Below are 12,394 nucleotides of genomic sequence, written 5' to 3'. Positions count from 1 at the left end.
GTGTGTGTGTGTGTCTTGTATGGAGTGTTTAGAAATTCAAAGTACCAAACTGATCAAAAGAGTTAACGATTTAAAGTGGAACATGAAAAGCTTTCCAAGAGTACTAAATGACATCTTACCTTCTAGACACTGGCAGGTGAAACCACTGAGGCTGGACACACATGTGGCTCCATTTCTGCAAGGATCTAGGACACAGTAATCAATCTCGGACTGGCAAAGCTCTCCAGTATAACCTGCAGAAAAAGAAGATGCCCGTTGTCAAGACAGGTACAGAACTAAACAGAGAATTCTCAATACAGGAATCTAAAATGGCTGAGAGACACTTAAGAAAATGCTCAACATCTCCAGCTATCTGGGAAATGTAAATCAAAACAACTCTGAGATACCATCTTACTCCTGTCAGAATGGCTAAAATCAAAAACACCAATGACAGTTTATGCTGGAGAAGATGTGGAAGAAGGAGAACATTCCTCCACTGCTGGTGGGAGTGCCAACTCGTACAGTCACTTTGGAAATCAGTATGGAGATTCCTCAGGAAAATGGGAATCAGTCTACCACAAGACCCAGCAATTCCATTCTTAGGCATATACCCAAAAGATGCACATTCATACAAGGATGTCTGGTCCACTATATTCATAGCATTATTTGTAATAGCCAGAACCTGGAAGCAACCTAGATGTCCCTCAACTGAAGAGTGGATAGAGAAAAGCTGGTACATTTACACAATGGAGTACTATTCAGTGGAACAAAAACAATGGAATCTTGAAATTAGCAAGCAAACGGACAGCACTAGAAGAAACCATCCTGAGTGAGGTAACCCAGTCACAAAAAGAGAACAGGGTGTGTACTCACTCATATATGGATTTTAGACATGAATCAGGGGAGTGCCAGAATACAATCCCCCTGCCAGAGAGTCTGGGAAAAATAACCTTCATCCAGTGACTGATGGAAGTAGAGGCAGACAACCACAGCTAAACACTAAACTGAACTCCTGGAATCCAGGGACAGAGAGGGAGGACTGATGCACGAAAGGGTCAAGACCGGGCTGGTTTAACCCACAGAAACTGCTGACCTGAACAAGGGGGGAGCTCTTGGACCCCAGACTAATGGCTGGGAGGCCAGCATGGGACTGATCCAGAACCCCTGAATGTGGGTGTCAGTGAGGAGGCTTAGGCAATCTATGGAGCCTTGGGTAGTATTTATCCCTGGCATACAAATGGACTTTTGGTGCCCATTCCACAATGATGCTCTCTCAGCCTGGACTCTAGGGAGAGGGCCTAGGCCCTGTCCTGGATGAAATGACAGACTCTGTGGATCCCCAATGGAGGGCCTCACCCTCACTAGGGATCAGAGTGGGGATTGAGATGGGGGGTTGGGGACCTAGTGGGGGAGGCAGGGGAGGAGGGGAGGAAGCAGGAGCTGGGATTGACATATGAAGCGAGCTTGTTTCTAATTTAAATTAAATTTTTTTTTAATTAAAAAAGACCTGTTATTCCAAAACCATCAGAGCCACCCCCAAATTGAGGGACTTAAGCAGAATCCACTGGTGGGAGGCAGCAGCCTTGCATAAGTGTCTCAGAAACTCATTGATCTCTTGTAGTTTTATAAACAGAAACCACCATAATGTTAGAACTTCAGTTCAAAATTCACTCACTTTGCAAATTTTCTCCCATATTAGCTTTGAGTTTTATACCATCAGAAGCTTCAGAAGCTCAGGCTGAATTACACTGTCCCTAGGACAGTGTCCCTCTGACAAGAAGTGCCTTGGGACTAAGATGAGGGCTACCTTCCCTGGATCCCCATCATACCATACTTTATAAGAGGTATTAAATAGTTTTAATGGATAATATTTAGAACTAATTCTATGCCCTGTGCTCTCATTTTAAAGACTAAGAGATTGTGGCACACACAACAATAATCACATTAATATATTATTCTTAATACTTATTTGAGTCATAAATCCAGCTCTCCATTCTCCCTGAAGCCAGCCCCCAGGTGATCTTGTGGGATAGTAGCATAATCCCAGGCAAGCGGTGGGAAAATCAGGCTGTAAATCTCCTAGAACACCTTGGGCAGCCTGGAGGCTTTAAATAAATCCCAGATTTTTAATTCACTTTGAAAGCAAAGACCTCCAGAGAGGCAAGTTTAAAGAAAACAGCACACTAAAATGTTCTTCATCTTAGAGTGGTGATGCTTCAGGAAAAAATATGGAAAATACAGAGTATAAAGTAAAAGGGGTGTTCTTCATTGTGACATTTGATGGAATCACTGATAGTCTAGAGAAAATTCCCATTATAGATTTTAATCAGACGTATTTTCTACACAATTATAGCCATACAGTAGTATTGCCTATGTTTCCATGGCATCTTGAACTACATGAAAACTTGCCTTTCTGGATTATTAGTTTTGGAAGGCCATCATCAGGACACACAGCTGAGACTTGAAAAACTCAGTCAATGGAGTGAGAGAGAGATGATCTCTCTGAGCTCCGATTACCTGCCCAGCTGGTGTGAATCTCAGAGTGACTGGAGGCCACCACTTCAGCCTCACAAACCGGTACTCTTCCTCACTGGAACGAGAGTGAGAGACCAACCAGCCTGTGAGCTAAAAGGTTAGCACCAAGACAAGAGGCTACTTCAGAATTCCAGAAAGAATCTTCCAGTATGACATCACAGCAAGAATGTAGCTTCTAGGGAAAGCTCTAGATTCAAACTGGGAGACAGCATTTCATCCTTCTTGGGTCCCTAACTGCGTCCCAAAGTCAGCAAGAAGTAGCATGGAAAAGGATACGTCACCCGCTTTCCCCGGTCGAGATGCTAAGTCGAAAGAAAACTCCCTTACATAGGAGACAATATAACAACAGATGCAAATGCCACTCCCTCAGAAAAATCTGTCAGCTAATGGCAGGGCCTGTTAACACCCCTTGAGTCCCTAACAGGACTCAGGATTGAGACCTGTCATGGGTACTTCGAGAAGGTAGGAATGTAGTGACCAGCCACCTATTTTAGCAGTCATGGCAGGCTAACATATGCTTGCCGCTCCTGTCCTGGCCACTAGGAGGTCAGATGCCCTCCTCGTAGCAAGGAACCAATCAGAAGTTAGCAGGCGGGGCTGTGCTTTATGGCTCTGGGTGTGCCTTATGGACAAGTGCACAACAGTGGCATGCAGAGCATAGCAACAGCCCTGGGAGGGACTATGGGCCATAACAACCAGTTGACCAATCCACACAGGGCAGGTCGTCCAAACCTAGAAGTGCACCAGTCCTGAGACTGTTTCATACCCGTAGACACAGCCCTTATATTGCCCTTTAGGATCTATGCCTCACGTGTTCTCGGAGTCTTCCCCCAGCCATCCACCATGGTGGATGGATGAAGGGCCAGAATGGGTTTAACTCATTAAATAACTTCAATAAAAGAGTCTTTGCTTTTGCATTGGAAAAAAACAAAAAACAAAGTGGGAGACAGTACTAAAAACAATACATATTTACACAGAGCATGTATTTTGGGTTTTGTTTTGTTTTAAATCTGAGATAATTCCTCTTCGTTGCAACCTGAGGTCAACACTGGGCTCACATACATGCACTCCACTCTCCTGTCCATACCTTCCCTTTTACAGATAAGGAAATTGAGGATTAGAAAGATTTTGCACAGATATCTGGGATTCAAACTCCTGGGGCCCATGCCCTTGGAGCTACTCCTAAGTCACCAAGCAGCCTAGACAGAATATAGAACACGGTAGCTCCTTCCTGTGATCTCAAACTTGGGAAGTTGAGGCAGGAGGATCTCAAATTCCAGAGTAGCCTGAGCTACATAGTAGAAGCATCATTTAAAAAAAGAAAAAGGAAGAGAGATGATAGAAGAAAATTGTAATGACCATTGCCTTGAATAGTCTGAAATTTCAAGCATACTTAGACAGCCTAAGATGTAACACTCCACACTTGTCACCTAGCTTCAAGTTATTAACATTTTTATGTGATGTCATCTGGTCTCAGAGTTCCCCATAAAGATATCTTAAAACAAATTTCATTTCTCCTGTATTTCAATATGTGTCCTTTACAAAAAGGGGATTCTTTAAAAGATTGATTTTAATATCTTCTCTCATTAATGTTAAGCTTTACTTATAAACTTAATTAAACATTTAAAAAAACGTTTTATTAGCCAGACAGTGGAGGCACACAGAGGCAGGAAGGTCTCTGTGAATTTGAGGCCAGTTGGTCTACAGAGCTAGTTCCAGGACAGCCGGGGCTACACAGAGAAACCCTGTCTTGAAAAACAACTAACTTTTTATTAGCATATAGTAATTATCCATAATAGACTTCATTACATTTTCATATCTGCTGTGTTGATCATATTCACCCCATTACCCTCATCTCCCTCCCACTCCCAACGATCCCATTTTAAGCTATACATATTATCAAATTTAATTTCTTAAGAATTGTAGTTGTGTGAAAATATATAAATATCCCTATGCACTTATTTTTATAGGCCTAGTAATCTGAAGCTATAAGTGGAATTAATCTGAGGTACTGTTCAATATGCCAATACTGTACACTGGTTTTATAAGAAATCAATCAAAGAAATTAATTCATGTTTTAATATGTTAGATGCTTGGGCTGCCACAGTGACTTGGGAATCCCACAGGCATTGAGTGGGTGACAGTGCCTAAGTTCTACATCACTTCAGAACGTCTGATAGGACTAATGCCAAGGTCATTAGTGGGTCCCTAGTGAGGGAGCTCCTGTGTGGGGTAAACACTACCACATTATCCTATTTCCCTGGTGCTTTAAAGTCTTTGAGATTTCTGAAAGTATAAGAAGCAGAAAAATATAGCCAGGTGGTGGTGGTGCCTGTCTTTGATCCCAGCACTTGGGAGGCAGAGGCAGGCCAATCTCTGTGAGTTCGAGGCCAGCCTGGACTGACAGCCTCCAAAACAATACAGAGAAACCCTGTCTAGTAAAAAAAAACTATAGTTAAATGGATAGATGTGTAATCTGCAAGTATACTAGCATGTCTATGGCTCAGCATTTATACAAATGAAAAACAATAATGGAGGCATGCAGTGGTAGTGGGGTACAGGCTGATATTATGATGTTATGAGAGCATCCCTGGCAATATTACAAACACCTGGTAACTGCCAGCATCCTAGCAAACACTGGACAGGGTGGTTTTTGATGCTTGTCCACACCAAGCTAGCCATGGGGAGACAGGAATTAGTGTTGACCTTTCTATTTGATCCTTTACTCTCTTATATAGTTTATTTCTAAATCTTTGCTATTTTCTGATCCTACAGATGGACTTTTATCTCGACTACCCATTTCCACAGCCTCCCCCAAGTGGGCAGTGAACCTAGAATGGTGGAAAATATATGGAAAGGCACGAAGCTATGCAGAGCAGCTGTGAGTGACACTTACACATCCCTTACAATGCAAAGAAATGGCAAACTTCACTGTGGTTTCCAGCGAAAGATCTACACAAACCAATGACAATGACAGGCAAGGATGGGTGAATGTGAAAGCTCCTCTCCTTAGACAGAGGCAGGGCTTCGTTCTGACAACTGGGTCACAGCACTATGGCCAGCCTTCCAGATTACTGTCACAGCCCCATGACACCTTTGACATCATCTAAGCCCAGGCACTGTCTCTCGGGACTCCAGCATCAGTTTCCCAGATCGTCACTTTACACTGGATTTCTTTCGATCTATTCTCCACATACGATTAACCAGAGAAATATCTGAAGGTGTGATTTAGTTACTACACACATATGTAAACCCCTCCAGTGGCTTCCACTGGGTTTAGAAGAAAACTAGTGAGTGGCGAAAAGGTAAGACATGGTCTGGCCCTTGCCTTCTTCCTGTTTGTCCACTCTCCTCACTGACCACTGTGTAGCAACCACTTGGCCTCGTTCTATTCTTTAACTCACAAAACAGCTCAGTCTTTAGCATCTGCTTCACACTAGCCTGGGGCCAGATAAAGATATGAGAAGAATACAAAAGCAGAAAGAAAGAAAAAGAAAAGAGAACAGACACAGCCCTGCCCAGAGAAGGATAGCATGAATTTAGAATTACTATCTAATAAAGACATTACTGAAGAAAGTTAGAAACCAACTCCGGGGGAGGCTGAGGGAGTGACTAGCCAAGACAAAAGTCTATCTGTAGGATGAGAGAATAAGACAGCAAAGGTTTAGAAATAAACTATTTAGCAGTAGAGGATCAAAAAGAACGGCAATGAAGTTGCCTCTAGAATCGTGTAAGAGGCTGGGGAGATGGATCGGTCAGTAAGGTGTTTTTCCCATACGCAGGAAAACTTCAATTCAGATTCCAGTATCTGCACAAATTCAGTCTGGTAGTAGGTACCCAGGAATCACAGTGCTGGGGAGGCAGACAGTAGGATCCCTGGAGCTCTCTGGCCAAGCACTCTAGACAAACTGGTAGGCTCCAGAATCAGTGAGCGATGTCTCAAAAATTAAGGTGAAAGCAATGATTGAGAAAGACACTCAACATTGACTTCTGGCTTCCACGCACATGCACACTCATGCACACACATGTGCATGAGCACACCCATACAAACATGTACACATGGGTACGTCACACACACACACACACACACACACACACACACACACACACAAAATCCAATCAAGCATAGAGGAAGCCATTTCGCTTCATTCAACCTTAGTCATGCTTGCAAATAACAGCAGACCACTGAAGTGATGGTGTTTCTTCAAGCCAGGTACTGTGTGTTGTGAAATCAAGGCATTGGAAGACTATGAACTTAGAATCTTATGTTATTTCCAAGGACCAAAGAGAAGGCATGACCTGTACGGGTGCCCAGGTTTAGTGAATCTGCAAACTCCAGTTTGTGTGGATCAACAACTGAAAACAGCTTAAAGCAATAAAGTTTTTCCTTCACTTGTATGAATTTTAACCCCAGAAAGAGGTAGAAGCATGTTGTGATCTGAACATAAAATGTCCCCATCAGCTCAGCTGTTTGGACAGTTGGTTTCCTGACAATACTTTTGCTTGCTGTCTTGCTGTGTCCTCTTCCATGAAGATATGAGGATGTGAAAAGACCTAGCAATAAGGTCCCACCACTGTAGAGTGTGTGTGTGTGTGTGTGTGTGTGTGTGTTCGCCTGTTTGTCTGTCTGTCTGTACATACATATGTGACAGTGAATAGGGGTGGGCAGAGGATAATTTGTGGGAGTCAGTTCTCTCCTTCACAGCATATGGGTCCTAATGATGGAACCCAGGTCATCAGGCTTGGCAGCAAGTGTCTTTACCCACTGATCCATTTTGTTGTTCTTCTCTGTCACACAAACCGTTCTAGGACATATGAGAACTCAGCCCAGGTCACTCTACAAGGCTGCTAACTTGGACTCTGCATTCTTTTGGGACTGCCCTGCCCAGAAATCACCAAATTGGACCTGGGCTCTGGTCCTCCTTTACTCTTGGATTTGATGCATATCACTACTTGTTACCATATTCATGTATTTATTTTCCCCACCTAGAAGAATCTGAGAGCAGGCTTTATCCCCACAGTCCATGTCCCATCTCTTTACACCTACCATTACCCTCCCTACACCTGTCATGATAGCTGCACTACCTGGCCCCTCAAATGGAAACCTTTCAGGGGTCAAGGATGAATCACATGCATATAAGAAAAGTCAGACTATTTCCAAAGCAATTTATCAGTTATATCTTTAAAAGAAAATATTCACCTCCCTTCCCAGTGCAATTGTTTATACGTAAGAAGTTTGTTGCATGATTCGTCTACTGAAATGAAAAAGCGTTCCCCTTGCTGCTTTAGTTCTGTGAGGGAGAATCTAATTGTTTTATTGGATCACTGTTCTGAAAGCTTCCAAAGTGGGAGTTAAAGTGAGAGCTATTTTTAGCACAGCTGGTCTTTTTATAATCTAGCCTGTGCAGTGGAGAGAAGGTGTTGGACTTGGATGGAAAGCCTCATGCCACCAAGAAAGCCCACCAGCTTCAGCTCTTAGCTCTGGGATCTGAGCAGCTGGTACCAGAGCCTCAGCCACAGCTGTGAGATGAGATTCAGTGTCTAATATCCGCATGCTGGACAATAAATAAATAGCAGGAATCTGTGCAATCAAGACAGTTCCACCTTGGTGCATGCAATCTCAATGTTATTCAGAAAGAGAGAGAAAGATAGGCTGGCAGGATAAAACCAAACATGTCTGGACGAATGTAAACCTAAGTCAAAAAACAAAGGTAAAGAAAGACATGACTCACAAAAGGCAAATCAGTAACATATAAGAAAATGGGAATGTGTGATAGGAATAAAAACATGAAAAAAGCTTGGCATTCAGCAGAATTAAAAAAACACTTATTCTCAAGGTTTGAAGGAAAGTAAATACAATACCCAAATACGAAGGAAGTAGAGAGAGCAGAAAGGATATGGTTTGGGAAACCAAAGGTTCATGGTGCTGAGTGGGCTTATCCAAGTCTTGATAACATCCATTCCCATCATGGCCAAAATGAGTATAAAGATGCCTAGCTCTCAAGACATTGAGTGAGATCAACTCCAAGGAGCAGGTAAAATGTCTATCAAATGCACCTTTAAGTCCACAGCATGGGCACAGTGCCTAGGCACCAGTGTATCGTAAGTGGCTCTGTGTTCTGTGAATGAAGGGAGGACTTGTGGATATCAAGATTGCAGAGCAATGTGCCTATCATCATTTGAGCTCCAGCTCTTCACAGGCAATTTAGAACAGTGGTCCTCTAAGTGTGGTCAGCATTAGCATCACCTGGGAACATCTGGCAAGTGCCTATTGAGCAGTAGCATCCTTCATTTGCTGAGGCAGAAACCTCATGTGGCCCAGAGACTTAAGTCTAAGGAACCATTAAAGGATGAAGAGACCCATAAAGCCAGATGAGATGGTACCTATCTGTAAAACCTTGTGCTCCTGCTGTGAGATGGAATGTGGAGATGGGGAATTTCCAGAGGCCCAAGAACCAACAAGCCATGTGTGCACAATGGCTAACACCAAGACACTCTGCTTCAAGCCAAGGCAAAGATGAGCCCTGACACCTGAGATGTCCTGACCTCCACACACGTCCCATGACAAATGTATGCATACACACACACCACACACACACTCCAAAACATATACACAACATATACCCCAACACACACACACCAATCACATACACACACCCCAACACACACACACACACACACCACTCTCAAAACATAAATATAAAGATTAAAAAACAAAAGAAGTCTTCTAGATTATTCTAACATAGTGTATCTACTAAGTAGGGAAGTGACCATCAATCATTCTTTTAATATAAAATATTAATGCTATTCATTTAATATTTTGTATATAATATGGATTATTGTGAGGAAAATAAAAATAAAGTATAACAGGTCCCCAGACCTTAACACAAATGATGCCGTGGTGCAAGTGACATTCAGGCCTTGGAACCCAGGACATGGTCAGCAACAACTGCCAGATGAGAATGAAGACCTAATCCATTAAAGTCCATAGTTCTTGGACAGTCCATAAATGCACTAGCCTTGCTTTTGGGTTTCTGTGGTTCTGCTTCTAGCTAACTGTTCTTGCTAACTGAGGTGTGTCAACCCAGAATGTGTTGTCATTTTGTTTTGTTTGTTTTGTACATAAAAGCCCATCACCCTGAGAAAGGTTTGGGACTGTATTTGGGTCCTGAACACCCAGTACAGTCACTAGCCATCTAATAAACACTTTCTACTGGCTTGAACCTGTGCCTGAGTAGCCTTCTCAAGTAGATGCCTCTGGGCTGGATGCTATTCAAGAGCCATAATGAAGCCCTTAAACCACGTTCAGGATGGAGGGATGGAGTAAGTAATTCATTCTTCACCTTTCTCTTATATCAATATCCAAGGCCAGAGAAAGAGTTGCCCCATATGGGCCACCCATCCTGGGCCTATGTGTGTGCTTCTGTGTGTGTGTGTGTGTGTGTATGCATGAGCATGTGTGTACATACAAATGTATGTCTATATCTGTGTGCAAGTGTATGTTATATGCATATATATGTATATGTGTTGCATGTCCATTTGCACTGGCACAAACATGGAATATTTAGGTATATAAACATGAATATGTGTACACATGTGTCTGTGGATGCATGTTGTATTCTCATTCACTCTTTCAAGATCAATACTGGCATTCTGTTTCACAGGTAAGTATATTTGAGATCAGAGGAGCTAAGCAGAGTTTACTGATGACTGTGGAACTCAAAGAGGTTCACTCTATCATCACCTGTCCCTCCTATTGCTTTTATAAAACTTACTTTAGAAGACCAAGGGCCAGAAGCTCCTCTCTGAGCAAGGGGCAGCATGCAGCCCTTAAGAGAGAAGAAAGAAGGTCCTGAGTGTTGTCAGTGGTCCAGTACAGGAACCACAGAGAGATGAAGTCCAAGTTCTGACTGAAGGAACAGTGGCTGTGCTCTGTGCAGAGCTACAGGCTTTTGCCTTTGATTTGGCAGCAGCTGTGGCAGCTGGCGCGTTCAAGTGCTGACAATGTATCTGTCAAGTACCTGTCTGAGCATGCCACAGGTATCTGCTGTGTCGTCAAAGCACCCTCTGACCTGTGGCTATTGATGACCATCCTTCAACCCTATTTTGGACACTTCAAGATGGAAGTATTTCCCCCAAGGTCATGAGAAACAACAGCATTATCTGGGCACTGGCTTTGCCCTTCTCGGCCCAGAGCAACTCTTAATCATCCAAGGTCTGGGATTCCCAAGTATCACCAGCAGCAGTGAACAAAGCAAGATGGAATGTAGGGAGGCAGAAGCTTGTTACCATTACTCAGGCAGCAGATGACAGCAGCTTGAATCAGGGCCATAGTGGTGGAATAGCAAGAAAGAGTCCGATAGGGAATCATCATAAATAAGGTGAATTGGTGAGTGTCCAGGGATAAATGATAGAAAGGCAGAACCACGAAGGTCCAGCATCTAGCCTAAGCAATGAGGGATACCAGCAGCAGCAGCAGCAGCAGCAGCAGCAGCAGCAGCAAGCAGATGCATCAATGTCAGGTCCAATAATGCTGCCAGAGCTGAGGTGAGAGGCCAGACTGGAAGGAGGGTCTGAAAGCCATCCTTGTGGTGACAGCTCTGAATGAGAAATTGCTATCAAAGGCCCAGGGAGAACGCCTAAAACAGATCTTGTGAAAACTCAGGAGAATGGATACAGAATGGCTCTGCAAACCATGCAAGGAATGCTTCTAAAGCAATGAGCACTGTGGGCGGAGTGAGGACTAGGAAGGAGATACCCCTGACGGCTGACCTTGGAGAAACAGCTTCCTGATGTGGCGTGAGCAAGCAGGTGATTTCATTTAAGGAGCCAGTCGAACAGATCAATGTATACCAATGACATAGAACGAGAGGGGAGAGAGGAGGAAGACAGAGAATTAAAAATCAAGAGAAAGGGAGAGGAAGAACGGGGCAGATGAAGAGGAGAGGGGAGAAGCTGAACACAGAGAAGCAGAGATGGTCGCTGCATTCTTGGTGGTGTGAAAAGGCAGGTTTCAGACACGGACCTGGGGCCCTAGCAGATGAGAGGCAGGACAGGTGGAGAGGAGCATGGGATACTATAGAGGAGAACGGGAACCAAGATGGAAGGTGAGATGGTGCGGCAAGACTTGGGAAGAAGCTAGCAGTATTTTCCACAGTAGCCTGCAGCCATAAGGACATGAGGGCATGACCAAAGCACGCTGTGTCTGTTCAGGGGGAAATGACTCAGGTATTATGAAGAAAGCAATACCCATCTACATCATGCCATGAACAAGCCAAGGAAAAGCTGCTTATGCACATGACCTATCATATAACTGAATTCATATGAAATGTCTAAAGTAGGCAAATCTATGAGGCAGAAAGTTGCCTAGGGCTGGAGGGTGGAGAAGGAGTAGGATCAGGTGTGAACGAATATTTTGAGGTGATGAAATGTCCTAAAATTTTGTTGTGATGATAATTACCCAACCCTAGATATACTAAAAAAATCACTGAATTATATATTTCAATACTATATGGATGATATCTCAAAGAGCTGTTATTTTTTTAAAATGAAGGCATCTACAATTTCTCACTGCAATTATACTTCCTATCCAACTTGCCAGCAAGTATCATCAGCTCTACCCTCAAATACATACATGCCCAGTCAAAACCTTTCCACTTCTACAGAGAGCGGGCCAGCTGTGTTCATATACTGCCCGGGTGGCTAGTAGTCTCCTAGCCATGTCAGTGTGCCTTCTGGTGCTCATTCTTCCCCCAGTTCCAGAGTGGTGTTTCCAAGAGGAGCATCACATGGCCCACTGCAGTTGGCCATCAAAAGGCTCCCAGAGTCTTTGGGATAAGATCCTTGCTCGTGCCTGTGAGCTGGTGCAGCTTCTGTCAGA

At 43.5% G+C, this 12,394-nt stretch overlaps 1 protein-coding gene across 1 annotated transcript in view; it reads right to left on the bottom strand.

Moving 5' to 3' along the window:
• The window catches only part of Dner (delta/notch like EGF repeat containing), a 304,752-nt gene that overhangs the window by 82,635 nt on the left and 209,723 nt on the right, over positions 1–12,394 (bottom strand). The window contains exon 8 of the mRNA XM_040753181.1: positions 120–233. Coding sequence (XP_040609115.1) covers positions 120–233 — 114 coding nt within the window. The remainder of the gene's footprint in view (positions 1–119; positions 234–12,394) is intronic.

The sequence above is a fragment of the Mesocricetus auratus genome, unplaced genomic scaffold, assembly GCF_017639785.1.
Source record: "Mesocricetus auratus isolate SY011 unplaced genomic scaffold, BCM_Maur_2.0 Super-Scaffold_100010, whole genome shotgun sequence".
NCBI classification, from domain to species: domain Eukaryota; kingdom Metazoa; phylum Chordata; class Mammalia; order Rodentia; family Cricetidae; genus Mesocricetus; species Mesocricetus auratus.
This window is presented reverse-complemented; position numbering and strand designations above follow the sequence as displayed.